Source organism: Acanthochromis polyacanthus, chromosome 3 (assembly GCF_021347895.1).
Source record: "Acanthochromis polyacanthus isolate Apoly-LR-REF ecotype Palm Island chromosome 3, KAUST_Apoly_ChrSc, whole genome shotgun sequence".
NCBI lineage: Eukaryota > Metazoa > Chordata > Actinopteri > Pomacentridae > Acanthochromis > Acanthochromis polyacanthus.
This window is the reverse complement of record NC_067115.1, coordinates 3507006-3534299: the sequence shown is the minus strand read 5'-3', so window position 1 is coordinate 3534299 and position 27294 is coordinate 3507006. Positions and strand designations below refer to the sequence as shown.

The following is a 27294-nucleotide window of genomic DNA, read 5'->3' as shown; positions in this document are numbered from 1 at the left end:
GGCTGCATCTCTGATCAGTCTTCTCCTTGTTCGAGGTGAAAGTTTAGAGGGACGGCCGGGTCTTGGTAGATTTGCAGTGGTCTGATACTCCTTCCATTTCAATATGATTGCTTGCACAGTGCTCTTTGAGATGTTTAAAGCTTGGGAAATCTTTTTGTATCCAAATCCGGCTTTAAACTTCTCCACAACAGTATCTGGGACCTGCCTGGTGTGTTCCTTGGTCTTCATGATGCTCTCTGCACCTTAAACAGAACCCTGAGACTATCACAGAGCAGGTGCATTTATACGGAGACTTGATTACACACAGGTGGATTCTATTTATCATCATCAGTCATTTAGGACAACATTGGATCATTCAGAGATCCTCACTGAACTTCTGGAGTGAGTTTGCTGCACTGAAAGTAAAGGGGCCGAATAATATTGCACACCCCACTTTTCAGTTTTTTATTTGTTAAAAAAGTATAAAATATCCAATAAATTTCATTCCACTTCACGATTGTGTCCCACTTGTTGTTGATTCTTGACAAAAAATGAAAATTTTATATCTTTATGTTTGAAGCCTGAAATGTGGCGAAAGGTTGAAAAGTTCAAGGGGGCCGAATACTTTCACAAGACACTGTATGTTTGCGCATTTTTAAAGGGTTATATGGAAATTCAGGACCTTTTCTAGTGGGTATAAGGCGTATACCTGCGTGTTTACACCCCTGGGTATACGTATCTTTGAGCATTTTTAAGTGGGTATATGGAAATTTGGAAAATTTATAGTGGGTATACGGCGTATATCTGTGTATCACGTAGACTACACCACTGGGTGTGATTAATATTCAGATATGAAAATAAAATTAAACCCGTCGTTGCAGTCGTTTTTCCGGTTGTAGCACATTAGTTTGAAATACGTTCTGAGTGGCACGAAATATCCTCCGCTTGAAATACACTGGTTTGAATTTCGTTGTATGCAGCACGAAAAACATGAGAAAATCGTGTTGGTGCGCACGAAACCATAGATTAATTTATGTGACAGTTTCACGAATCTTTGTGAGACCGGGTTGCAACGAAATACAACCTGTGAATTTTTCATGAAGGATTTGAGACACTTTTTTTGCAGATACATTTTTTATTTAAGCTGAATGCAGAATTATTAGACTTAAGCCTTCAAGTGTGAAAATGGCTGCAGAAGAAGCTAGAATTACTAATGTGTAAATGCTTCACACAAATCTTCAACCTGGCAGCAGAGAAGATCTCTACAATCACCAGAGTTTAAATGGACATCAAGGATCAGTGACAACAATTCAATATATGATCAAATGTGAAATATGACCACCATGTCTGCTGCTGCTCCAAAGTTAAGGCATTGAATAAAGATCATAAAAGTGTTTCCGCAGAACACTGAGATGTCACAGTGGAGTTGACTTTTTCATCATTTTATCCTCTTTGGCATTTTACTCGACTTTGACCTCTGACCACCAAATTGTACTGTGCAGAAAGACAAATGAGCAATCTAAAGCTATATATATATATCATGACAGCATTTTAGTCTGTTTACAGTTAGCCACACCTTAAAGCTTTTTATCCAGTTGTTCGGATCCTAGCGATCCAAGCATTGTACTCAGGATTGCAGAGGTTCATGAAAGCAGCTGGTGCAGCACATGCTGTGCCACCATTTCCAGTAAAAGAAATGACACCGTAGATCTTGCCTTGATACACCACTCCTCCACCAGAGTCTCCCTGGAAGTGAGAGAAATATGCTTAGTTTTTCCGTATTTACTGAGATATATATGTATCTGAAAATTATCAGAACTCACAGCACATATATCCACTGTAGGGCTTTGACCACAGAACCAGTCTTGGTACCCATGGTTTTGGTAAAAGTTAGGGGCACTTCTCTGCAAACCACGTCTGAAGTTTGTACAGTCAACAACTGGGATGTCTGCACAGTGGAGATCTGGTACTTCAGCAGGTACTAGAGAAATCAACATAAAAATCATTTTAAAATATTTCCATAAAATACATTGGAAGCAGAAGAGGTTTTAATACAGTACATGTATGTGCTTTTTGTATGTTTGACTATTAAGTTAAGATACATATATATATATATATATATATATATATATGAAAAGTAGAACAAAAATTGCAAAACCATCTCACTCCTTTGATTATTCCGGCCCGCAACGATGGCAGCATGTCCTTGTATCTCCACAGTCTCAGAACTATCACACAAGAAAAACAATTAAAGCAAAAGGGTTAGGTCATATATTATATTAAAGCTCGTGTCCGGAGTTTCCGTTTGTTTTCAATTTATGTATCATTGTTTAACAAAGCTTAAATGTGTTAGTCTAGTTCGATACTATAATATAATGTTAGTATGACGCGATATGAAAATTTATTCCTGAGCTCCGCCTTCCTCTCATAGACCCCCATGTTATTCCAAAAAGCGCCGGTCGCTGCCGACCAATCAAGTTCGATCTTCCGCTTTGTCATGCTGTCAATCAACGGTTACGCGCACAGCAAGCACGTCCATGCAGAGGTGGGCGAGCTACGCACTACGCAACCGCGCGCACATTTGTTTTGCTTGTGGAGGAGAGAGCATCAGGGATCAGCAACTTCCAGAAAAGTTACCAATCCCACGGCTTGTCAGGCCAAGAGACTGCAGGACGTTTTTTGGCTCGGGGTGCTCGCGTCGCTCCCCGACCACGGCCTCCATAGCCCGGCTGACGGCTTCGTTTAGATGCCCGACCTCTGGAGGAAGATGTTGGGGCGTCTGGGACATACTCTTCGTCAGAGGAGTCATGCAATTCTGAACTCTAGATAGAAATAAATAAACAATGTAACACATATACACGTGTAAATGCACTAAGTTTGATAAACAACGTCATCCAGAGGGATACACGAGTGTAATCACATATTGAAACTTTACTCGTTCGTCCTAGCAGATTCATGTTATTTTGGTATTAGGACAAGTTAGACTCAATACAGCATTCTAACGTAATTCCTTTATTATTTACTAAATGTACTAAATGTAGAAGAGTGGAAAACGGCAAAACAGGCAAGATGCTGCAGCACTCCGGGCACCCCTCTTTATTTGCGCGCGTGCACAAATAAAGGGGCGAAATCAGAGGAAGGGTGGGACCAACAGTGTTTTGGGAGACGCTGCGATTCAAACTCTGGACACGAGCTTTAAGCATTTTGTAAAATGCATTGCAATCAAGACATTGAGTCTGACTTTGAAACTGAACCTAATTTCTAGGAAACATTGTTGTCTTATTTGTCCTGCTGTGTTTCCCAGCCCTGGAACAAATGCTGAGAAAAGGCTCATAGATGTTTTCTTTCATCCAAAACAAACCTCATGAATGCAGAATGTTCTTTTCTACAGCAGTGCTCTAGTTGTTTGTATCTGTTACACCTGTGGATAAACAGCTTCATATCATTTTATGCAGAAAAACCCACAACTCACATTCTGGGTTGAGTTCCACAACGAGGAAGGGGTACAGGCTGAATGCCAGAGTTTCCAGGTAGCTGCAGCAGCATGAGGTCATGTTGTCTGTTGCGGTTGTCGCGGTAGATCTCAGGATTTGCTGTGATTTGGACTGGTCGAACAGCAGCACCTGCACCTAAATATGCAAACATGGTCCTACATGTGGGTAGAAGTTAAAGACAAACATTACACAGTAAACACATACAGCTTAATCACTGCACATCAATACAATTCCAGTTTTTCTGTCATTTTAGTTTACCTCATCAAGAACACTAAAACATGGATACCAGATAGAATTTATGTTCAGTTGCTACAGAATTCTCAGTAATAATGTGAGTTTCTTACCTTCCTGGCTTGAGGCAGTGAGCAGCAGTCAGAATCCACCGTTCACTGATCAGAGAGCCTCCACACAAGTTGGAAGCCCCGTTAGGAGCAACTCCTCTAAGTCTGACATGGTACGGACGATCACATGGTGTACCTCTGATGATTCTCTTCTGCAGATCTACCACTGTGCTCACTGCAACACCTGAAAGAGAAAGTCCTCCACCAGGTGACTTTGAATAAGATCAGAAGTTGTTTGTACTCAGAAAGCAGCACATTTACTTTCAGGGGATTAAACAAGTGAGTGTCCAGCAGGGACCCCAACAGTTTGAAGATATTTACCATTAATAATAAATGTACCTCTGGTTATTACATGCAGTCAGTATGAATATATTAACCTCCAAACAAAAAGACAACAAAAAGTCCCACTCCCAGAACAACACTATAGGCCTCAAAGAAAAAACCCCTAAAAATACTGATTTAATCTAACATGTTATGTAATTTTTCCATAAATATACAGACACATACATAGTAGTCCAGAAAGAATGGTGGTCACATTATAATAATAAACAAGTGACACAGTAAACTGTAATGCCTTTAAAGTAGATTGTTAACAACAGTTGAGTACCCACCGACCCACAGGAGAAGGAGAAAGGTGAGACGAGCCATCTCTGTCACTGATCCTCCAATGACTGAACTACAGTAACAGCGGTGCCTTTTTAAATGTGTTCACGTTGTCCTATTGGTCTACGAGCCACCAATACCCTCATGAAAGTTTATCAAAGCAACCCCATTGGCCACAAAATTCTCCACCCTTGTGCAAAGCTTTGACGACTTGTCAAATGTGCCCCACCCTGCATTGCATGAGGGCTTTTTTTTTTATTAGATGCACAAAGTTGTGCAGTTGCATTGTTTCAAGATCTGCTTGGTCATTCTGTGCATCAAACTACTGATAGGAAAACAGTTAGTTTCCATTTGAGGTACATTTGAGGCATTGAGGTACCTTCAAAATGTCTTTCAATCGAGGCTTCTGTTGATCATTGCAAAAGAAAATCTTTACAATAGAAAGGAATCACTTAGTTTTACTGGTTAACAGCTTGTGTGTGAGTGGGCACAACAGGAGAACACCATGGGCAATTTTACTGCAAAAAACAAAAAACACACACCTTGGTACTGAAAGAATACACTTTTAAAAGTGTTTTGTGTGTTGTATAACATCTTTGCTCCTTGGAGGTTTGTGTTATACTTCAGAAATATGTTGTTTTCAGAAGACAACATCATGCTGCTGCTGACCTGAATGACCTCAGGACAAGAATTAAAAGCAGATTTCAGGAACTTGCTGGAAAATATACAATCTCATAGTTACCACCTTGTGCTGTTTTGACTTTTCATCCTGACATGCAGATTAAACTTCAAGATTTCAGTCCAAACACAAGAGGAAGACCAACAGTCAAGTCATCTTCACAACAGAAGTGAGGAGAAAAACAACATGGTAACAAGTCATTCACTGTCAGTCCAACTGTTTCATAGCTGACATTTTGACAGAAGCAGCAAAAGCAAACAATGATATAAACAACATCTGTATTTCTTTCAGGTCAGTCTGGTTAAAGGTCTGCTACACTACATATTGGGTATATACTGTATCTCGTTCACAAATCTCAGACACAATGAACTGGCTCAGAGAAAGGTCAGTGTGAAGTGACCTCCTTCAAAGTCTGAACTGTGATCTGTTTTCATGTCCAACCATAGATGTTCACTTGTGTTCTTTAGGACATGTAGCACAATCAGACACACGTCAACCATTCTCTGTTCAGTCGATTCAGAAAGTATTCAGAACACCTCACTTATTATTTCTTATTAATGCGTCATGTTATTGTAAATCATGGTTAGATCTTTTCTTTTTGCTTTAATTGTCCTGTAGCGCTTGACTGGAATCCACCTGTGACAAACTTATATCAGAAAGTCCTACACCTGTAATATTATGTCCCATAACTGATATTGTATGCCAGAATAACAAACTAGTTCTGAAGAAAAGGGACTGCAGATCTTTATGACAACAATAGGCAGAGACAAAGATTAGATCAAAGCTGTGAAACTCCTTCAAAACCTTTAACTGGTCTTGGTTATTGTTAAATAGAACTCTGGAAGTACCTGGACTTTTTAAGAATCTGCTTCAACTGAATATTCAGGAAAGGAGATCAATGGAAAAGGAAATGATCTGAATTTCAGTAACTAGACACTGCTCATCATCTGGTCTACCATCCCTGCAGTGAAACATGGTGGTGGCATCATCATTCTATGGTGGTACTGGTCAGCAGTATGGACAGGGACACTGGAAGGGACAGAGGAAAGGATCAATGCAGGTAAATAGTGAGGGATCCTTGAAGAAAACCTGCTTCAGAGTGCAGCCACCTGAGACTTGGAGATGATTTATCTTTCAGCATAAAAACATAAAGCACAGCGACAAACAGTACAATCTTTGTGTGGCATTTGTACAGGTCTCTGTGGCAAATAATTTGAATCTTTTGAGCAAAAAGGGGATTTTCACAGAATGTTCTTTGATTTATGTCTTTGTTTAAGGGACAAGGCCTTACTTTGAGTGAGACACAGCTTTAAAAAGAAGCTTTTGTTGATCTTTGTAAAAATGTTTTGTGTGTTGTATAGCATCATTGCTCCTTGAAGGTTTGTGTTATATTTTAGATTTACAGTATGTTGTTCTCAGAAGACAGCATCATGCTGCTGCTGACCTGCATGACCACAGGACAAGAATTAAAAGCAGATTTCATGAACTCACTGGAAAATATACAATCTCACAGTTACCACCTTGTGTCATTTTGGCTTTTCATCTTGACATGCAGATAAAACTTCAAGATTTCAGTCCAAACACAAGAGGAAGACCAACAGTCAAGTCATCTTCATAACAGAAGTGAGGAGGAAAACAAAATGGGCACAAGTCATTCACTGTCAGTCCAACTGTTTCATAGCTGACAGAAGCAGCAAAAGCAAACAATGATATGTCACCCGTTCAGGTGATGCTAAAAGAACACTAGCAATATATTGGGTTTCCACTGTTAAAAAGAATAGAGTGCAACATTTGTTTAATTTAAGATATATTTTATTTCTAAAACCAAGATTAAACTTTGAATGAAAACACGCCCACAAATGATGCTCAGATTGAAGTTCAGGATGTCCGCCATCTCCTGGTATAAAGTAGTAACTACATGAGGCACTATATTTGAAGCTATGGCTTGTTGTGTTCAGCAATGTTGTTTGTCGCAATATTGCGACTTTGGCACTTAAAGGGTTAAGATATATTTTATTTCTGAAACCAAGATATAATAAAAGCAAATAAAACCGAAAAACTCAGTTAAAAGATGCTAAAAAGTCCAAAAAATATAAAGAAAGTCACTTAATGATCCATAGCTAACATGATGCTCATTGTGTGGCACAGTTGGGCCTCCATACCGCGCCCCTCGTTTCTGCTTGCGCCATAGATATACATAGGCTGTGTCCGAAATGGCATACTAACGTACTACATACTACATTCTCAATGAGTATATACTGTATACTATGTACTAGAAGTATGATTAGAATGCCGACCGTTCACACTGTAGTATACTACTACGTTTCCCATAATGCATTTCAAACCTCCGACAACAAAAACCGGAAGTACGGCTATCAAATATCTCGGCTGAATGCCGGCTTCAGGTCGATTTTACGCTAACAAACAGTCGCATAATTAATGTGGTAATTTCAAGCCGGCACTCCTCATGCAGTTATTAGCCAGATTATGCGAATCGTTTCAATTGCAGCTGCAGGCTACTGGAGGTAGCTGCTACTTGTTCTGTATGCAAAGCGAGCTGCTGCAACTAGCTGCTAGCATTCAGTAGTACGTTGTGAGGCGTCTGACAAATTTAAAACGTTGGTCAGAAAACGCCTATTTCTCAAATCTGTGGGGTCATTAGGATGACTACTTAACCACATAAAATAAAATAAAAATTGCCGCGGTCCGGCCACATATCCCGCAGAGGCTTGCATTTCGGTGGGTAGCTCGCAAAGCATTATGGGGCGGTTGAGTATGACTAGTGTGGTCACCGCGCATACTTAAAAATTTTCCGGACATAGTATACATCCGGGTATTTCTCGCGTACTCAATCTATTCACACTATCCAATGTGAACACACTACATACTTATTTTGACGTCACATTTAGTATGAGTAGTACGTTAGTATGCGATTTCGGACACAGCCATAGAAAGGCTAGATGGCTGATGGGACTTTTGCCGGTTACGTCACCGGTCGGCCATCTTACCTAGGGGGACTTTTCTGGAGTGCTCTATAGTAGTGGATGGAAGGTGAGAGACCTACACAAACAAAAATACACTTAACTTGAAGGATTTACAAACGGTTTGGTTTATTAAAAACCTTATTAACGTGGCTATGATTCAGGCCATGCAGACCTGTGGAAATTGCAGTTTTTCTTTTCGAAAATCGCTGCATATTTGTGTGTTTGTTACAGCCATTTGCAATTCTGCAATCTGGGAGTTTCAATTATTATACAGGTTTCCATGAGACCAATAATAATTTTGTGACAACAACATATTTTGTCTAAATGACAATTTGTGTGGATGCGGTTGGGTATTAGCTAGATAAGAAACAAGAGGTTGTGAATGAGACATGTGAACCACTTGGACTATTACAATGTAACCTGGAATTAATTCTATACAGGTGGGAAAGACATAATTACTCCTTCGTTTTAACATGACTTGAAAGCTGTTTCATTAGTGAAATATACATATATATAATTATTTTTATGCTAAAGCAAATGGACCCAGGTCTAAACTTATACATTATGCATGTTAGTGATATTCAATGTATAGAACTATGTGAATCATTTAGCAAAAGATCTTTCTGAATCATTAAATTAATTAGGTTTTATCAAAACGATGGCCATGGGGCAAGATGAACCAAAAGCCTTGGGGTAAATTGAACCAATATGAATCACAATTCATATAATGTACATACTTTATTTGTTCAGTTTAAGTTTAAAATATCATGTGGGTCAACTTACCCCTTTTATTTAATATATGTATTCATTAGAAATATAAAATGTCAAACTATTAAATGTTTAACATAAACACTGAGGATTTAATTTCACTGTGTGTATGTGTGCAGCCATGGCAGGTAATGCTCTACTATCTACTTTTTTAATTTAATATGAAAGTCCATGGTTATAATTATCCGTAAATATGCAATAACATAACTACATCTCTGGCGTTTATAACAAATCAAACCGTTTAAAAATCAGTTGTAAAGTGAGCAAGCTCTGGTTAATTAAACAGTACATGCTCCATAGGCATTAATGTTATCAGTGAGCCGGCAGCCCCTAGGTAAGATGGCCGCCGCGTAGCGACGTCAGCCCTCATTGGCTCACAGCGTCTGTAAGCTATCTAGCCTTTCTATGTATATCTATGGCTTGCGCTGCTCCGCCTTGCTGCTGCGCTGCTCGGTCTAGTTCCTGGCCGTCCCTCACGCCCTGCTCCTGCGTATTCCCGGTCAACTCAATGCGGTTCGTCCTGTCCTCCTCGCATCTGCAGACCTGAAAATAAGGAAGGAGGACACCGCAGCCGCAGTAGCCAACCATGCCAGCAAAGCAGAACCATACACACGCCAGCGTGGGCTCAGGCTTGATAGCTTTCCTTTACTTAGCTGTTCGCGGGCGTTGTATCAAGCCTCTGTATTTCTTGAGTATCCTGGAGGGCTCCCCATGTCCGTGCTTCCCCTGGCCCTTCTGTCGTCCTGCTGCAGTTAAATAGTCAGCGCTGCCCTACCAGCTGGGGAATTAAATTCAGTCAGCGCTAGCTGTCCATTATTGAATTGATTACATAGGAAGTTCATGCAGATAAAATGTAAAAACACACACCACATGAAAATGCACTGCATTTGACACATTAAAACCACAAACTTTACAAATCAAGGCAGACATTGAACAGGAGCTGTGACATAAACAACATCTGGATTTTTTTAGGTCAGTCTTGTTGAGGGTCTGCTACACTACTGGATATATACCTCGTACACAAACTTCAGACAAAAAAAATCAAAGAAAGTACTTGGCTTAGAGAAAGGTCAGTGTGAAGTGACCTCCTTCAAAGTCTGAACTGTGATCTGTTTTCATGTCCAACCACAGATGTTCAGTCCAGTTCTTTAGGACATGACGTTCAGTCAAAGACATGTCAACCATTCTCTGTTCAGTCGATTCATCAAGTATTTAGAACACCTCACTTATTTCTTTATTCAGATGTCTTTTTGCTTTATTGGTCACGTAGAGCTTGACTGGAATCCACCTGTGACGAACTCAACAGACTGGACATACTTTAGAAAGTCCTACACCTGTGAATATTATGTCCCATAACTGACATTTTATTGCAGAAAAAACAAACTTTTTCTGAAGAAAAGGGACTGTAGATCTTTATGACAAAATTAGGCAGAGACAAAGATTAGATCAAAGCTGTGAAACTCCTTCAAAACCTTTAGCTGGTCTTGGTTATTGTTAAATAGAACTCTGGAAGTACCTGGACTTTTTAAGAATCTGCTTCAACTGAATATTCAGGAAAGGAGATCAATGGAAAGGGAAATAATCTGGATTTCAGTAACGAGACACTGCTCATCATCTGGTCTACCATCCCTGCAGTGAAACATGGTGGTGGCATCATCATTCTATGGTGGTACTGGTCAGCAGTATGGACAGGGACACTGGAAGGGACAGAGGAAAGGATCAATGCAGGTAAATAGTGAGGGATCCTTGAAGAAAACCTGCTTCAGAGTGCAGCCACCTGAGACTTGGAGATGATTTATCTTTCAGCATAAAAACATAAAGCATAGCGACAAACAGTACAGTCTTTGTGTGGCATTTGTACAAGTCTCTGTGACAAATAATTTGAATCTTTTGAGCAAAAAGGGGATTTTCACAGAATGTTCTTTAATTTATGTCTATGTTTAAGGGACAAGGTCTTGCTTTGAGTGAGAAATAGCTTTAAAAAGATGCTTTTGTTGATCTTTGTAAACTAAAAGCAGATTTCAGGAACTAAATGGACAAGATACAATCTCACAGTTACCACCTTGAATCATTTTGACTTTTCATCCTGACATGCAGATTAAACTTCAAGATTTCAGTCAAAACACAAGAGGAAGACCAACAGTCAAGTCATCTTCACAACAGAAGTGAGGAGAAAAACAACATGGCAACAAGTCATTCACTGTCAGTCCAACTGTTTCATAGCTGACATTTTGTTTGTAATATGGGTATGTATATGTGTGTGTGTGTGTCAGACACACACACACACACCGCTGGAGGCAGTGGAGATCAGGAAACGGGCCGAAATGGTCATGAACCGGGATGAGGGGGCCTTCCTACTTTCGCACACATGGAGCGACATCCTCCAGTGGCGAGGGGACAGTGGGGGGGGGGCGGTGTCGACCTGTCAAAATTTGACATATTGGCACCGCCCCAGTGAACATCAGCTGGTTTTTAACTGCATCTGACACCTCTGACAAAGACGGAAGGCTCTGTCGAAACACGTCAGGCAGATTTTTGACAAAATTACGTAAGTGATGACAGAAAAAGGTTAAAACATTATAGTAAATTTAGACACCATGCTTATAAAGTGCTGCATGGATTTATAACCACACACTCACAGATGGCTAACAATTTAAGATCTAGCTTTGAAGTGTTTATCATGAACCCAGGATTAAATTTTTAATGTTAAAAAGAATTACCCACTGGACTGAGGTGCCTTTAAAATGTCTTAATAGAAAAGAATCACTTAATTTTACTGGTTTCTAGCTTGTGTGTGAGTGGCCACAACAGGAGAAGCCTTGGTGTTGAAAGAATATGCTTTTAAAACAGTTAAAGTGGTTTGTGTGTTGTATTACATCTTTGCTCCTTGAAGGTTTGTGTTATATTTTAGATATAAAATATAGAGCATTTAGATATGCTCAAATTCTACTCAGGCATTCATGCAGAGGAACAAGTAGAACGTTCTGGAATGGCCATCTCAGTCCCCAGACCTGAATATTATTGAAAATCTGTGGTGTGATTTAAAGCGGGCTGTCCATGCTCGGAAACCATCAAACCTGACTGAACTGGAGATGTTTTGTAAAGAAGAATGGTCAAAAATACCTTCAACCAGATTTCAGACCCTCATTGGAAGCTATAGGAAGCGTTTAGAGGCTGTTATTTCTGCAAAAGGAGGATCCACTAAATATTGATGTAATTTTTCTGTTGGGGTGCCCAAATTTATGCACCTGTCTACTTTTGTTTAAATAATTATTTCTCACTTTCTGTAAATCCTATAAACTTCATTTCACTTCTCATATATCACTGTGTTCGTCGGCTATATGATGTATTTAACTGAAATTGCTGATCTGAACAACCAGTGATTTATAAAGGAAAATCTTGAACATTATCAGGGGCGCCCAAACTTTTGCATACCACTGTATGTTGTTCTCAGAGTCATGCTGCTGCTGACCTGAATGACCTCAGGACAAGAATTAAAAGCAGATTTCAGGAACTAGCAGGAAAATATAGAATCCCACAGTTATATCCACAGTCATATTGAGTGTTTCAGGTGAAACACAAGACGAAGACCAACAGTCAAGTCATCTTCACAACAGAAGTGAGGAGGAAAACAAAATGGACACAAGTCCTTCAGTGTCAGTCCGATTGTTTCATTGCTGACATTTTGTTTGTAAAATGTGTGTTTGTGTGTATTTATACATACATATTTATATGGATATTTATATCATTTTTTACATGTATATATTGAAATTGTTTTTTATAAAACAATTTTTTTATCAGTCCGATGGAGAGCTTTTTGCATCGAAATTTCAGTCTGATGTGCACCAACTAGTGTATGTTCTGGTCAGTAAAGTGGCTGTTCTATTCTATTCTATTCTATGATTGGCAGATGTTCCATTTGCAGGTGGATTTTAGGTTAACTGTCTTCTAAACTGGTGTCTTATCAAATTTACAGCTTTGAGATCTTTGGATCTTTGTGTGTTTCTCTGGAATGTTCTGCTCCTCAGTACACTACATTTGTCAGATTTGACTTTCACATTTCATTATCAATCAGTGTCAGAATCATTACATCCTAAGTTTATTTTTTTTCTTTCAAACAATGGAAAATGTCTGTAAAATGTGAGACCTTTTTTTTTTTTTTTTTTTACAGATTTACAATTAAAATTGTGCAGCCTGTTTTTTTTATAGTTTTTTACTTTCAACATGTAAATTAGTGCGCTTTTCTGTGATTTTACTCACAATTATCTGTAATTTAACAAAACAGGAAAAATCTATAAAATAACACTGAATTTTGAAAATTACAGTTAAAACTGTTAAAAGCATACATTTTTATGGTGTATGTTTCTAGCACAGTTTAATGTGATGTCAGTAAGGGCACATTTCTTTAAAACTATTTTCACCACTTTGACATCAAACTGTAGCTTCACATAGAAATGTTTTGCAGCTGACAAGTTAAACATTATTTTTACAACATACAACAAAATACAACCTGTGAATTTCTTCATGAAGGATTTGAGACACTTTTTTTTGCAGATACATTTTTATTTAGGCTGAATGCAGAATTATTAGATTCAGTATTTCTCCATCAAATCTAATATCAGTGTGTTGACAGCTTTAAAACAGACTTAAGCCTTTAAACATGAACATGGCTGCAGAAGAAGCTAGAATTACTAATGTGTAAATGCTTCACACAAATCTTCAACCTGGCAGCAGAGAAGATCTCTACAATCACCAGAGTTTAAATGGACATCAAGGATCAGTGACAACAATTCAATATATGATCAAATGTGAAATATGACCACCATGTCTGCTGCTGCTCCAAAGTTAAGGCATTGAATAAAGATCATAAAAGTGTTTCCACAGAACACTGAGATGTCACAGTGGAGTTGACTTTTTCATCATTTTATCCTCTTTGGCATTTTACTCGACTCTACTCAGCCTTTGACCTTTGACCACCAAATTCTACTGTGCAGAAAGATAAATTAGCAAAACAGTTCTTGCAAAGATGGAATCTAAAGCAACATATATATGATGAAAGCATTTCAGTCTGTTTACAGTTGGTCACACCTTAAAGCTTTTTGTCAGGCAATAGCTCTTTGGATCCAAGCATTATATTCAGGATTAAGCTTCAGTTTAATGTTTATCCTAACCCACACAATAGACCACACTTTTTTTTGGCTTTTTAATCGTGTCTTTTATCCATCTTAAGTATTCTTGATTGCAGAGGTTCATGAAAGCAGCTGGTTGAGCACATGCAAAGCCACCATTTCCAGTAAAAGAAATGACACCATAGATCTTCTTTTTATACACCACTCCTCCACCAGAGTCTCCCTGGAAGAGAGAGAAATATGCTTAGTTTTTCCCTATTTACTGAGACATTAATGTATCTGAAAATTATCAAAACTCACAAGACATATATCCACTCTAGGGCTTTGGCCACAGAACCAGTCTTGGTACCCATGGTCTTGGTAAAAGTTTGGGAAATTTGTCTGCAAATAATGTCTGTGGTTTGTACAGTCAACAACTGGGATGTCTGCACAGTGGAGATCTGGTACTTCATCAGGTACTAGAGAAATCAACATAAAAAATCATTTTAAAATATTTCCATAAAATACATTGGAAGCAGAAGAAGCATTTGTATGGTTGACTATTAAGTTAATATATGAAAAGTAGAACAAAAAATGACAAAACCATCTCACTCCTTTGATTATTATTATTCCAGTCCGCAACGGTGGGACCATGTCCTGCTATCTCAACACTATGATGACGATCACTATCACACAAGAAAAACAATGAAAGCAAAAGGATTAGGTCATATATTATATTAAGCATTTTACAAAATGCATTGAAATCAAGACACTGAGTCTGACTTTGAAACTGAACCTAATTTCTAGGAAACATTGTTGTCTTATTTGTCCTGCTGTGTTTCCCAGCCCTGGAACAAATGTTGAGAAAAGGCTCATAGATGTTTTCTTTCATCCAAAACAAACCTCGAATGCAGAATGTTCTTTTCTACAGCAGTGCTCTAGTTGTCTGTATCTGTTACACCTGTGGATAAACAGCTTCACATCATTTTATGCAGAAAAACCCACAACTCACATTCTGGGTTGATTTCTACAGCGAGGAAGGGGTACAGGCTTAATGTCAGGGTTTAGGTTTAGGTTTTCAGGTAGCTGCAGCAGCATGAGGTCATGTTCTCTGTTGTTGTTGTCGGTGTAGATCACAGGATCTTCTGTGATTTCTACTCTTTGAGCAGCAGCACCTACACCTAAAAATGCAAATATGGTCCTACATGTGGGTAGAAGTTAAAGATAAACATTAGACAGTAAACACATGCAGCTTAATCACATCAATACAATTCCAGTTTTTCTGTCATTATAGTTTATCTCATCAAGAACACTAAAACATAGATACCAGATAGAATTTATGTTCAGTTGCTACAGAATTCTCAGTAATAATGTGAGTTTCTTACCTTCCTGGCTTTAAGCAGTGAGCTGCAGTCAGAATCCACCGTTCACTGATCAGAGAGCCTCCACACAAGTTGGAAGTCCCATTAGGAAAAGTCATTCTAAGTTTGACGTGGTACGGACGATCACATGGTGTACCTCTGATGATTCTCTTCTGCAGATCTACCACTGTGCTCACTGCAACACCTGAAAGAGAAAGTCCTCCACCAGGTGACTTTGAATAAGATCAGAAGTTGTTTGTACTCAGAAAGCAGCACATTTACTTTCAGGGGATTAAACAAGTGAGTGTCCAGCAGGGACCCCAACAGTTTGAAGATATTTACAATCAATAATAAATGTACCTCTGGTTATTACATGCAGTCAGTATGAATATATTAACCTGCAAACAAACTCTGGAAAGACAACAAAAAGTCCCACTCCCAGAACAACACTATAGGCCTCAAAGAAAAAACCCCTAAAAATACTGATTTAATCTAACATGTTATGTAATTTTTCCATAAATATACAGACACATACATAGTATCTCAGAAAGAATGATGATGGCATTCCCAAAATAAACAAGTGACACAGTAAACTGTAATGCATTTAAAGTAGATTGTAAACAACAGCTGAGTACCCACCGACCCACAGGAGAAGGAGAAGAAAGGTGAGACGAGCCATCTCTGTCACTGATCCTCCAATGACTGAACTACAGTAACAGCGGTGCCTTTTTAAATGTGTTCACGATGTCCTATTGGTCTACGAGCCTCCAATACCCTCATGAAAGTTTATCAAAGCAAACCCATTGGCCATGAAACTCTATGCAAAGTTTTGAGGGGTTGTGAAGTTTACCCCGCCCTGCAATGCACAAGTTTTTTTTTTCCTTCTGTAGTTGTACAAAGTTGTCAGGATCAAGATCTTCTTGTTCTGTCAATAAGTCAAAGTATCGTCATACAGTACACAGCAATGATATAATAAAGTGCGAAAATGGTGCAAGACCCTTCTCCCAGTCCCATACACACCCACTGTGTAAAATGTGTACATTATTGTGTTAACACAATACTGAATCATAACTATTAAAGCCACATTCAAGAAAGCACAAACATTCTTGGATCCTTTAGAGAACGTTCCTTGAATGTTTGTTTGCAGAAAATGTTATTTATTGTGTATGTCTGCAGTATATGGTGTTCATAGAATTCAAAGAAGAAAATGTTACAATTCTCAGGTAAGTACATTTAAAGGTAATGTTGGTTATCGTGGTAAATACACCATTATAATGGAAAGTCTAGTTATAGCAATAAACAGTAAACCTCATATTCTACTGTACTTAATTATTCAGTAATTAAATGTTTAAATGAAATACCACAGTCCCACTGTAAAAATACAATAGAATGGTGACCACAGTTGCCAGTATTTAACTGTAATTTTACAGAAAAAAAATCTTACAGTGACTAGGGTATGGTCTGTGTACACATTTACAGTACATATTGTCAGATTTAGTTTCAAAGGTACACTCAGGAGCAAAGGTTTATATGCACTTGTAAAGACCATGTGTGTCATGGCAGCCTTGAGTTTCCACTGACTCCTACAACTGAATTTTCTGCGATATACAATGCATCTTCTGGAAAGATGACAAAATCTGCCACAAGAAAAATATATACACAGGAACTTAAATTATCAGTTCTGGTGATGCCAAAAAAATTGCATTAATCAAATTTTCTTGGTGGCATGAGTGATTACGAATAACTACAGCTGCTGAATTCTCTGAGGAAATTTAAATCGAACCCATTTGAAATACTGAATAGACTCAGCCACAAATTCTAGCATGGGCAAGTCTGAGGAGCTCAGAAAAGGTCTGAAAAAGCAAATCATGTCTTAAACATGTCAAGAAAAGTCACATGGAGTCATTTCAAAGCAGCTACAGATTACAGAATCATCTGTAACAACTGCTTTAAGGAGACATGCATGGTACAGTGATGTCACTGCTACCATCAGGAGGAAAACACATGCCACAACCTACTGCTGAGAGACAAGAAGGTCAAGAGTCAACCAAGAATCACCAAAAAACAGATCTGCAGACACGGCACCGTAAAGTTCAAGTGAAGTTTTCTCCTGATCACACAGACAAAGAAAAATGCTTTTCAGAGTTCTCTAGAAGACCTCTATGGTGAGCTGAAGCAAAAACTGAGTACTTTGGACACAATAATAATAATAACACAATTTATTTATAAGTGCATTTGAGAACACTCAGGTCACCATACAGAGGAAACACAGATAAAACACTTTCAAATGTACAGTATAAAACGCAAGAATTTTTCTTAAAATTTAAGAGAAGAAAATTTAGCAATTTTAAAACAACAGAAGGAGAAGAAGGAAAGGAGGTAAAAGTAAGTAGGCTTGTTTGATCAGGTGGGTTTTGAGGTTGGATTTAAAGTCTCAATCTCTCTCAGTGTCAATGATTGCAAAGATGTTTAAAGGAGAGATGGTGAGGCTTTTAACCCCAACAACACCAAGCTTACTGCCAAGCATGGTGGTGGTAGTATTATGCTCTGGAGATGTTTTGTTACTAGGGGAACTACTGCTTCAAAATTTCTGTCATATTTTAGAAGACCTTTAATAAATCTATAAAAGAAATAAAATGTACCATTGTTTTCATTTTTGTTTGTTTGATTTCTGTTTTGTTTTTGTGACAAAGATGCATGTGATTCAATGGTCCCATCTTTGAAAATTAAAGGTTACAGGAGACTGCTCTGGTATACATGGTCTGTACAGGTGGATGTAAACCTTTGTTCATGACTGTAATTACATCCTTCATCTGCTCACCTTCTGCAAATATTTACTGGTGTAAAATATTCTGATGGCTGGTTTGGAAACATTTATCTCATAAGCTGATTTGCAGCTACATACTTCACCATAGTTTCGGTTTCTGAGAGAGGAGACCCTGCAGTTGGGGCTCCAGGTCCTAGAGGGAGCAGAAATAAAATAAACAGGTTTTTCCAACCCATCAGTAATTCTCTCCAGAATCAGTGTTAGAGTAAAGGGGAGGTGGTGACAGCTGGAGTGCGTTTCGCCAATGAGGGTCCTGGCAGTGTGCGCACAGGGATGGAGGGTGGAGGCTCATCATGCGCTCTGAGCGCACAGACGCAGCTCTGCGACCACCGAGACAGTCTGTGACATGTAATGAGACAACCCGGTCTCACGGGGATTCGTGAAACTGTCACGTAAGTTTTAGTTTCGGTTTCGTGCGCACCAACACGATTTCGTCATGTTTTTCGTGCCGCTCACCACGAAATGTTTTTCGCTGTGGTAATCACATCTGAAAGTGGTTTATACCGGCGGATTCATGACGATCTAAGCTGTCCATCGGCATATACTGCTTGTGTGATCGCGTTTGCGGCCGCCGGCCGCCGGACATTCTTGAAATTCCTATGCAAATTGGTAAGTGTACCACCGGCTTATGGTTAGGTTATGGTTAGGTTATGGTTAGGGTTATGTTTAGGAACGATGTCATGCAAAATATAGCGTTGGATTCGCCACGGTTTTACATTAAAAATATAATATACACATTCTTTTGAAATACGTTCTGAGTGGCACGAAAAGTCCGCCGTTTAAAATACATTGGCGCGCATTTCGTGGTGAGCGGCACGAAAAACATGACGAAATCGTGTTGGTGCGCACGAAACCGAAACTAAAACTTACGTGACAGTTTCACGAATCCTCGTGAGATCGGGCTGAATGAGAGCAGGACTACACGGCGCTGGTGAAAACCCACTGAGTGGATGCTGGTAAGGAAATTCTTTGTCTTTATCAAAACTGTGATGGCTGCCTCTGCTGTGTGTTCTGTCTCGCTCATTTTAATTTCAAACTGTCAGACAATGATACTGAACTAACTGATGGCGATGAAATGAGACGTTGAGTTATGGTATTTACTCAGTAAAATCTTTCCTTTTGCCGTTTTCTTATCAGGACAGAGACTTTCATTTGAATTTTACACAGAGGTATTTGTATTCACATATCTGAGAGAAACGTTGCTATTCTCTGGATAACTTTAGTAGTGAAATAAAATATATTTCACTTAAACAATATGTCAGATATTGCTTTGTTTGGATAGGATTAGTTTTAGTCATGCTGCTGATCAAAAAATGAAGAAAATTGCCCTTCACATTTTCTGCCACTCCTGTGTAAATAAGTCACTGTACACGTGAGAAAAAGGAAGTGGAGATGAAGGAATAATGTGGTTTTGGGAGCCCCAAGATAATTTCAGGGTCACAAAAGGACCTTTTCCTTCTATATCACTGGACGGGGACTCTAAAAATCATTTAACTTCAACAATCTGTGCAGAAAAAATCCCTCTTCATGTTAACATTATGGCAGTTAGTTGCTTTGAGGGATCACATGTTGGGAATCACTAGAAGTAAGGGACCAGGAGAAGGAGTGGAGAGATGGATAAAAGCTGGGAAAAAAGGCAGGAAAGGTAAATATGAGACGTGAGAAGCATAGAGAGAGAAGAGTGAAAGAAAACTGATTAACTGTAAGACTTAATAAAAGAGGAGAGAAATGAAACAAGAAGAGGTGGAGAAATGAGAAGAGGTATAAAGAGGGCAGGAGGGAAGATGGGAGAGGGAAAAAAACAGAAGTGGAAGGAGGGAGTCCCCTTCACTCCAGTCTGATAAGAAACCAGCTGCAGTGCTCGCTGTTGATCCAGTGTTTAAATTTCCCCAATCTTTTATCTGTTTGAGCTTGCACCTGTAATTGGAGGCACACTGCTGAAATTAATGGACTGCAGTGAAACAGAAAAGAATACTCAGCCTCCCATGACCCTTTTTTTCTCTCTGCTTCTCTCTCAGTCTGCTGGGGGAAACGTGAGCTTTTTATTTAATTGGTCCACTCTGCTGCTTTCAAAGCTTTTTAGTGTGTTCTGTTCATCTGGACAATTTGGCATGAATTCATACGGTCTGCCGGTGTTCTGCATGCTGTGTGGGAGGAGGACATAATCGCTGCTAATATTGAGTTTAGGAGGACGGTGGTATAACATGTCAACAGGAATACACTCGAAAGTAGCGTATACCTTCCCAAAAATCCACTTTGTGTACACTGTGGATGCTGTAAAGTCTCTAATCCCTCATTCAGGGCTAAATGACTCATGTGACTGTGTGAATGTGAGCCCTATGTTTATCCACGTGTCTACGCATATGTGCAAACTATATTCAAAATGGTTCTGTGACGTTCGTTTGTCTTGTCTTTATCTGCATGTGGAGCTTGTGAAAGTATTGATCAGCATCCGGCCAATCTGTGAGCTCTCATCATTGGTCTTAGTGAGACGTGTAAAGGCAGACATGTGGATCTAAACCCTGCAAATCCGTTAATTGAACAGCAAGAGAGGAAGGAGACTGCCTCAGGGAATAAGACTGATGGATAAACAATTAACTGATGGTGTATCTCTGTTCCACCGATCTTCTCTTGTTCTAAAAAAAAAGATTCTATCATTTGTCAGCTAAATAAAAAGTGCATACATACATGTAATCTACTGATTTCCCACAAGACACATTGTTCTATGTATGTATGTGACTTCTTTATCAAAATATATGATGAAGCTTATGGCACTGAATTGTCCTCTTTGAGGAAGAACCAAAGAAAGAAACAATGTTAATGCAAAGGTCTGTGAGGATGTAATGGTCTGATGTGGGGGTGAAGCTAATTTGTGAAAAATCTCTCAACAAATACAAAATATTTTATGCAGGTGAATGGAAACAATTTAGACCATTATGCAGAAGGATCGTTGTCAGCTCAGATGATTTCGATCAGATGGTTTTGTAATAATTGTGACAGGCCTAATTATGATTCACATTGAAATGTCACATTTATCTGAGACAACCAAAAATGCACTAGCATTGGATACATTGATCAGCCATAACATTAAAACCACCGACAGGTCGAGACAGTAACACTGATCATTATGTTCCAACTGAATGTTCCGCTGGGAAACCTTGGGTCCTACATTCATATGGATGTTACATCCACCGAAACACTGCTGCAGGCCAAACACTGCCCTCCAACAACAGCGACCTCCTTTGACGATGCAAAAATTGGTGTTAATCCTCACTCCAACCCCAACACATCTAATGCTGAGGATAACAATTGCACCAGAGTCAGAATGATCAGCAGAGGCCACACAGGACCGGAAGTAACAAAGACCAATTAGTGGTAAACAATTTAGGGAATATATCTAAATTTTGAAACATAATGTTTTACAGTGAGACGTCAGTTCACTATCTGACACCACAGAACACCCTCAAGCTGTAATGTGTCCATGAACCATTTTTTCCAGCATGAGGAGGGGAACTCTACAATATCAGCCAGGTGGTTTGGACATTGTGGCAGATCAGTGTATTTATCAGTTTCCTCTTCGTATGGCTGCATATAGTGCAGGAGTGGATTTCAGCCTCCAGTGTGTGAATGCTTATCCAAAAGCCAACTGTGTGTGTCTGTACTCATATTTTCCATTATTAGGGGCACAACTGTGCTTGGCAGTTGTGGTTTTGCGTGGCATCGTCATCAGATGTGATGATCAGGTGTTCTCACTGTGGAAAATATGTAGGTGGAGAAATAAAACCTGCTTTTTCTGTTCAGATCTTGATTGTAACTGTCTGATTGGACTTGAAACTTTGGTTGTCTGGCTTGTCCTTGACAGTGGCAAGTAAGCAATACTTTAAACCCTATTTGTACATTGTCTAATTGACTGTTTTGAGTATTAATAGCAGCAGCCCTGTCTCTCCATGCTACACTCAGTGGTGGCCAGTCAGTCTCCCCTGGGTGCCCTGACATTCCACATCACACCCCACATAACCTCCAGTCCTTACCTCCTACAGTCACTGCTTCCTCTGTTGCATTTCTTAAATATGCAGATAAAGTGGGTGAAGCTCTTTAAGCTACTCTTTAAAAATGAAAGTGTAAAAACAAAAACCAGTTGCACGTATCGAGCGTAACAGCAATCAGTGGCCCTTTGAGCAATCAGGATGAATTCATTTGTTTACCAAACACACGTTTGTTTTAATGGTGACCTTGTGGCCTCTTAATATAATGAGCAGCTTGTTTGTGTGAAGCGGCATCACTCAGGATTTCAGTGAGGAGAAAACATCTCTCCATCCCCACTATCAACCTTGTAATCATGAAGAGGCCTCTCCTACACAGTCAACAATGCTGTCAGTAGAACAGCACCGCTTTCAGGAAAGTCAGCTATTGAAATTCATTCAAAGGCATGTTTACCATCTCTCATGAGGTCCTCTGTCTGTGTGAGAGGTTAATCGGCACTGCAATGTGACAGAGGTTAAAGCTCAATTGAGGCTTGGTTTTAAATCAGAAAGGGTGTCTGAAAATGTGTCATTTCAGTGAAGTCACAGCTGTAGCAGCATGGGAACTGATGTTTAAAAGGTGCCCGTTAGGAAATGTATTGTTTAGACATCAGTTACTAAATTGTTGAGTTTGAATGTAGGTTGTGTTGCTGAAGCTCACAGCAGGTAAAAAGAATTCCAAAAGCACCACAGAATATCCACTATTATTGTGTTCCAAACACTTGTCGCTTCATCTGTAAATCTCTGAATACGATGTATCTTTGGAGGTATGAGTACATGTCGGCTTTTCACCAAAGTCCTGTGACAATAATTGTTTCAGAAAGTATCCGTTTTTTTTCCTATCTGACCAGGACTCACCTTTTCTACAATCTCATTCATACAAATAAGACATTTGCTTTGTCCATTTCACACACAAACCACGAAGCTGATACTGTTACAAATCGACTCCGCCTCACTCACTTTGCATAGAGCTCAATCAGATGGAGCTCTGACACAGGAGCTATTCATGTCCAGTCTTTGTTCATATAAGGTGAATGAGTGCTTAATAATTTAATAATAAAAAGGATTAGGAAAGAAAAAAATGCTGACAGCTTGTGGACCGTTTTTGATCGTTTAATAGCCATGCTAGTATTGGATTATGCTTATTCTTACCCTGACTGTTTCCCCTTTAATCCTTTTGCTTCAGCAAGTGAGTAAATATCTCCAGTTTAAATCCCATCTGACCAAATACAGACCATTTGGAGTAGAACAAATAAACAGTAAGTGTAGATGTCCCAGACTAATTTTAAAGCCACTTTGTACAACACTAGAGAAAATCCAAGAGACATTATGACAAACATTTCTGAAATTCAAACCTGTACGTTTTACATTTATCAGCTGGAAGTGAGACCGAGAGTAAGGAGGTGAAACACAACAGTGAAGTTGTGAGTATTTGGACTATTTAACCTTTTTTAGTAGAATAATGGAGGAACATTTCTCAAATAAACATGAAAAACTAAAACGTGACATATTGAGACATCTATTATGAAAACCTGAGAGCACAAATTGTTCTTTGTAGAGTCATTCTGTGGAAGAACAACTTCAAGTCTCATTTTTTAACAAATGTTGAGCTTGACTTTCTCCATGCCTGTATTGTGAGATGTGAATATTTACCTTGGAGTACATTTCAGGTTAAAACAACAATCTAGAATCTGGTAGTTATGTCCCATCTTGGGTTTTGACCTGGGCAAATATGCAGACCTATCTCCTGCAGAATGTGTTCATGTATGATTAAGCCCTCATTCTACCCGATAACATTTCTCAATGACATTTTACAAATACATTCCTTTCAAACAATCTTTAGTCGTTGCAGCTAAATGTATTGCTTTACCATCGCTTCATTTCATTCCATCAATCATACATTAGACATGGAGGGACTTGTCACCCTGGAGGAGAAGCTCTACACATGTCTGTAAAAGCATGTACTTTAACCGAAACCATGACACTAAACATCAAGTGAGAAAAAACAACTTGAGTCTAAAAATAATGATCCCATAGACGAGAGCTCAGTTTCCTGGGGGAAAATTCTGTGCCGGGCTTAAAAAGTTCTATCTGACAAATGTCAAAATGCAAATATGATCATTCAAGAGAGCTGACAGTAAAGATATATGAGAAAGTGAGGCTACAGACAAGAGGACTGTGGCTATACTTAAAACCTGTTTTCAGTGTCCTACCATTTTATTTTATTGTTTTAACAGCCTTATAACACTTAACTACCACTTAGCACTTTTGCTGGTTGCCTGCCTCCAAGAAATCATTGATTCCATCCAAGATATTGTCCAGCAATAAACCCCACAAACCGCAGCTCCTTGTGTTTAAACTTTTCTTCAGAGTCAGCTAACCATTTCTAACAGGTTAGAGATGTTGTTCAGCAGAATTTATTTATGAATGCAGCAGTGTATAGAGAACTCCTGGAGGACAACCTGATGCAGTCTGCAACAGAACTACGAGTTGAGAGAAGACTTGTTTTCCAGCAAGACAGTGACCCGTATCATACAGCCAAAGGTACACGGAAATGGCTTAAAGACAACAAGGGGAATTCTGGAGCCGCCGAGACAGAGCTCAGATCTCAATCTAAGCGGAAATTTGTGGCTGGACTTGATAAAGGCTGTTTTCTTATGATCTCCTTGCAGCCCGACAGTTTTGCAAAGAAGAATGGGGTGAAACTGCAGCATCCAGATGTACCAGGCTGATTAAGATCTAGCAACACAGGCTGAATGCTGTAATTGCAGACAATGGTGTATCCACTAGATACTAGGCTTCAGTCAAAGATGTCAAATGTGGAACAACTTCTAAACCAATGGGTGACATCACAGTCACTACGTCTGTCTTATACCGTCTCTGGATATAGATTTATCTTGCATGGATATGAGAATGCAAATATTATTGATCCAACCTTTGCCAACAGAGCAAAAAGTCATTCCTTTAAATTGTCACAAATTAAACAAACATGATGCAGCTCTACTGAGGTTCAGTAAAGACATTATTCTACTCTGGAAAGAACCTGACTGTCTGTTTCCCATTCCAGTGTGTCTTTTTGCTAAGCTATGCTAATTGCCTCCTTGTTTCCATCCCCTACCTACCTAACAATTCTAAGAATCTTTCACTTCAACTCTGTCAAAGTTTTGACGAAAAAAATAGTGATTGTAGTTCGTCAAATGTCAGTCTACACCTTTATTGTATTAGGCCCTTCAGATTGCCTCTGTGCATGAAATGTACAAAATTTACTGATGTTGCTTTTCTTCATAGGTCTGCTGACCTGTCACTGATTGGATCTCACCAATGTCTGAAGTCTCACATGCCTTAACACCACAATGGAGCTCATCCAGGCCACACAGGTTTCTTTGCTGCCTCAGGAAGCCCCTACAGCTGTCTGGAGTAACAACTCTGTTCCCCCCTACTCCCATTTCCTGCTTCTGTCCACTACCTCTGAACCGCTTCTCAGTCTCAACCCAGCCAATGGTTCTTTACTCTTTAACGCCACTTGCCCAAACTGCACTAAAACTAAGCCTGGATCCCTCCCTGGTCTGGCTGGAATCTTCATCCCTCTTATTTATGGGATAGTCTGTGTTGTTGGTTTGGTGGGGAACACTCTGGTTATCCATGTTGTCATCAACTACACTAAGAATGAGTCAGTCACAAACATCTACATCCTCAATGCCATTGCAGATGAGCTTTTTATGCTGGGTCTGCCCTTCTTGGCAGCGCAGAACGCTTTGCTCTCGTGGCCCTTTGGATCTCTAATGTGCCGTGTGGTCATGACAGTGGATGCCATCAACCAGTTTAACAGCATCTTCTGTCTGACTGTGATGTCAGTGGACCGATACTTGGCAGTGGTGCACCCCATCCGGTCCTCTTGGTGGCGGTGCCCCCATGTGGCCAAGGCTATCAGTGGCACAGTCTGGACAGGGTCCTTTGTGGTGGTGCTGCCAGTGGTGGTGTTTGCAGATGTGCTGTAGGATGATGGGAATGGCAGTATCGTGTGGCCTGAACCAGCAGAAGTGTGGAAGACTTATTGTGTACACGTGCACTGTTGCCTTCTTCCGCCCCCTGCTGGTCATCTGCCTGTGCTACCTGCTGATCGTCATCAAGGTACAGCAACACATACTGTGTATATGGTTACATTTATATGATTACATTTATTATTAATGGGAGAGAGAGAGACAAAGAGGAAGAGAGAGAAAGAGGGAGAGGGGTAGAGAGAGAGAGACAAAATACGTTGGGTCAGTTTATTACAAAATGCGGCAGTTTATTACGAAATGAAACGACAAAGTTATTACATTTTGGGCGTTTATTACAAAATGCACCGTTATTATGAAATGCGGCTTAACAAGCCCTGCTGCCTGCTCTAAATGGTAAGACTCATGCAAACACAGGTTTAGGAGGGATGAGGGGTAGTTTTCTTTCTGAAGACATTCAGAAAAAATCACGCTTCCTCGTGTAGTTTCATATAGATGACAAATGAAATATGAGTGAGCCAACAGATAATAAAAGGCCAAGATTCACATGAACTGACACCGTGCAAGACAATACAGAGAGAATGTGAAACAGATGGAGTGAGTTCTGATAACACACAGAGAATAAAGACCAGTTCTTATAATGTCATTTTAATAATGTCACATTTGATTAATTTAGAGAGAAAAAAATCCGATCACAGGACTTGGGCTATTATTTCCAAGCCTTCAGGGCAGATTTCTGGCTTGTCAGGGGGAGGAGACTCATCATGTAGTGAGATGGAAAATGCAGCAGTTATTGGACTGAAAATGATTCAAGCCGCCATACTCTGTAGGAGACATATTATCAGCTGAACAACACAAAGCCAAAAAAGGACGCTATTTCGAGCTCCTACCTATTAAAATTAGCATAGTAATTGCAGAGCCGATTGTGTCCCAAATGTGCAGAGGTGCTGATAGAAATTAGTCACTTTGCAGCTGTCAGAAAAAAAAGCTAAATAAAATAATAAAAAATCTTCTTAATGCTGAAACTGAAATTCTTATTCCTTGAATGTCCTGCATGTGCTGCCTGTCTAACTTGTAATTCATCTTGTAGATTCTTGAATGACCAGAGAAGAAGAGAGAAAGACCGCCTC

The 27294-nt window shown here is 39.4% G+C and overlaps 2 protein-coding genes across 3 annotated transcripts; one reads left to right on the top strand and one right to left on the bottom strand.

The window, feature by feature from the left end:
* Positions 1-1100: 1100 nt before the first annotated feature.
* LOC110972896 (kallikrein-6-like) lies at positions 1101-16005 on the bottom strand. Of its 2 annotated transcripts, XM_051945753.1 has the most exons (6): positions 4426-4499; positions 3818-3998; positions 3452-3628; positions 2146-2207; positions 1803-1960; positions 1101-1725 (listed from the first exon to the last, which is right to left on the bottom strand). In XM_051945753.1, exons 1-6 carry the CDS (start codon positions 4460-4462, stop codon positions 1567-1569), a joined length of 774 nt encoding a protein of 257 aa, XP_051801713.1. In that variant the 5' UTR covers positions 4463-4499; the 3' UTR covers positions 1101-1566. The 2 variants fall into 2 exon arrangements, with proteins under 2 accessions (XP_051801713.1, XP_051801714.1); XM_051945754.1 differs by lacking the exons at positions 1803-1960; positions 2146-2207; positions 3452-3628; positions 3818-3998; positions 4426-4499 and adding exons at positions 14278-15157; positions 15342-15522; positions 15957-16005 and having other exon boundaries at positions 1603-1725.
* Positions 16006-19044: 3039 nt separating this feature from the next.
* LOC127533276 (somatostatin receptor type 3-like) lies at positions 19045-26596 on the top strand. Its single transcript, XM_051945899.1, is given in 4 exon segments — positions 19045-19100; positions 25455-26217; positions 26219-26297; positions 26588-26596. Coding segments are annotated over 3 exon segments (786 nt in total). The 5' UTR covers positions 19045-19100; positions 25455-25519.
* Positions 26597-27294: the final 698 nt, after the last annotated feature.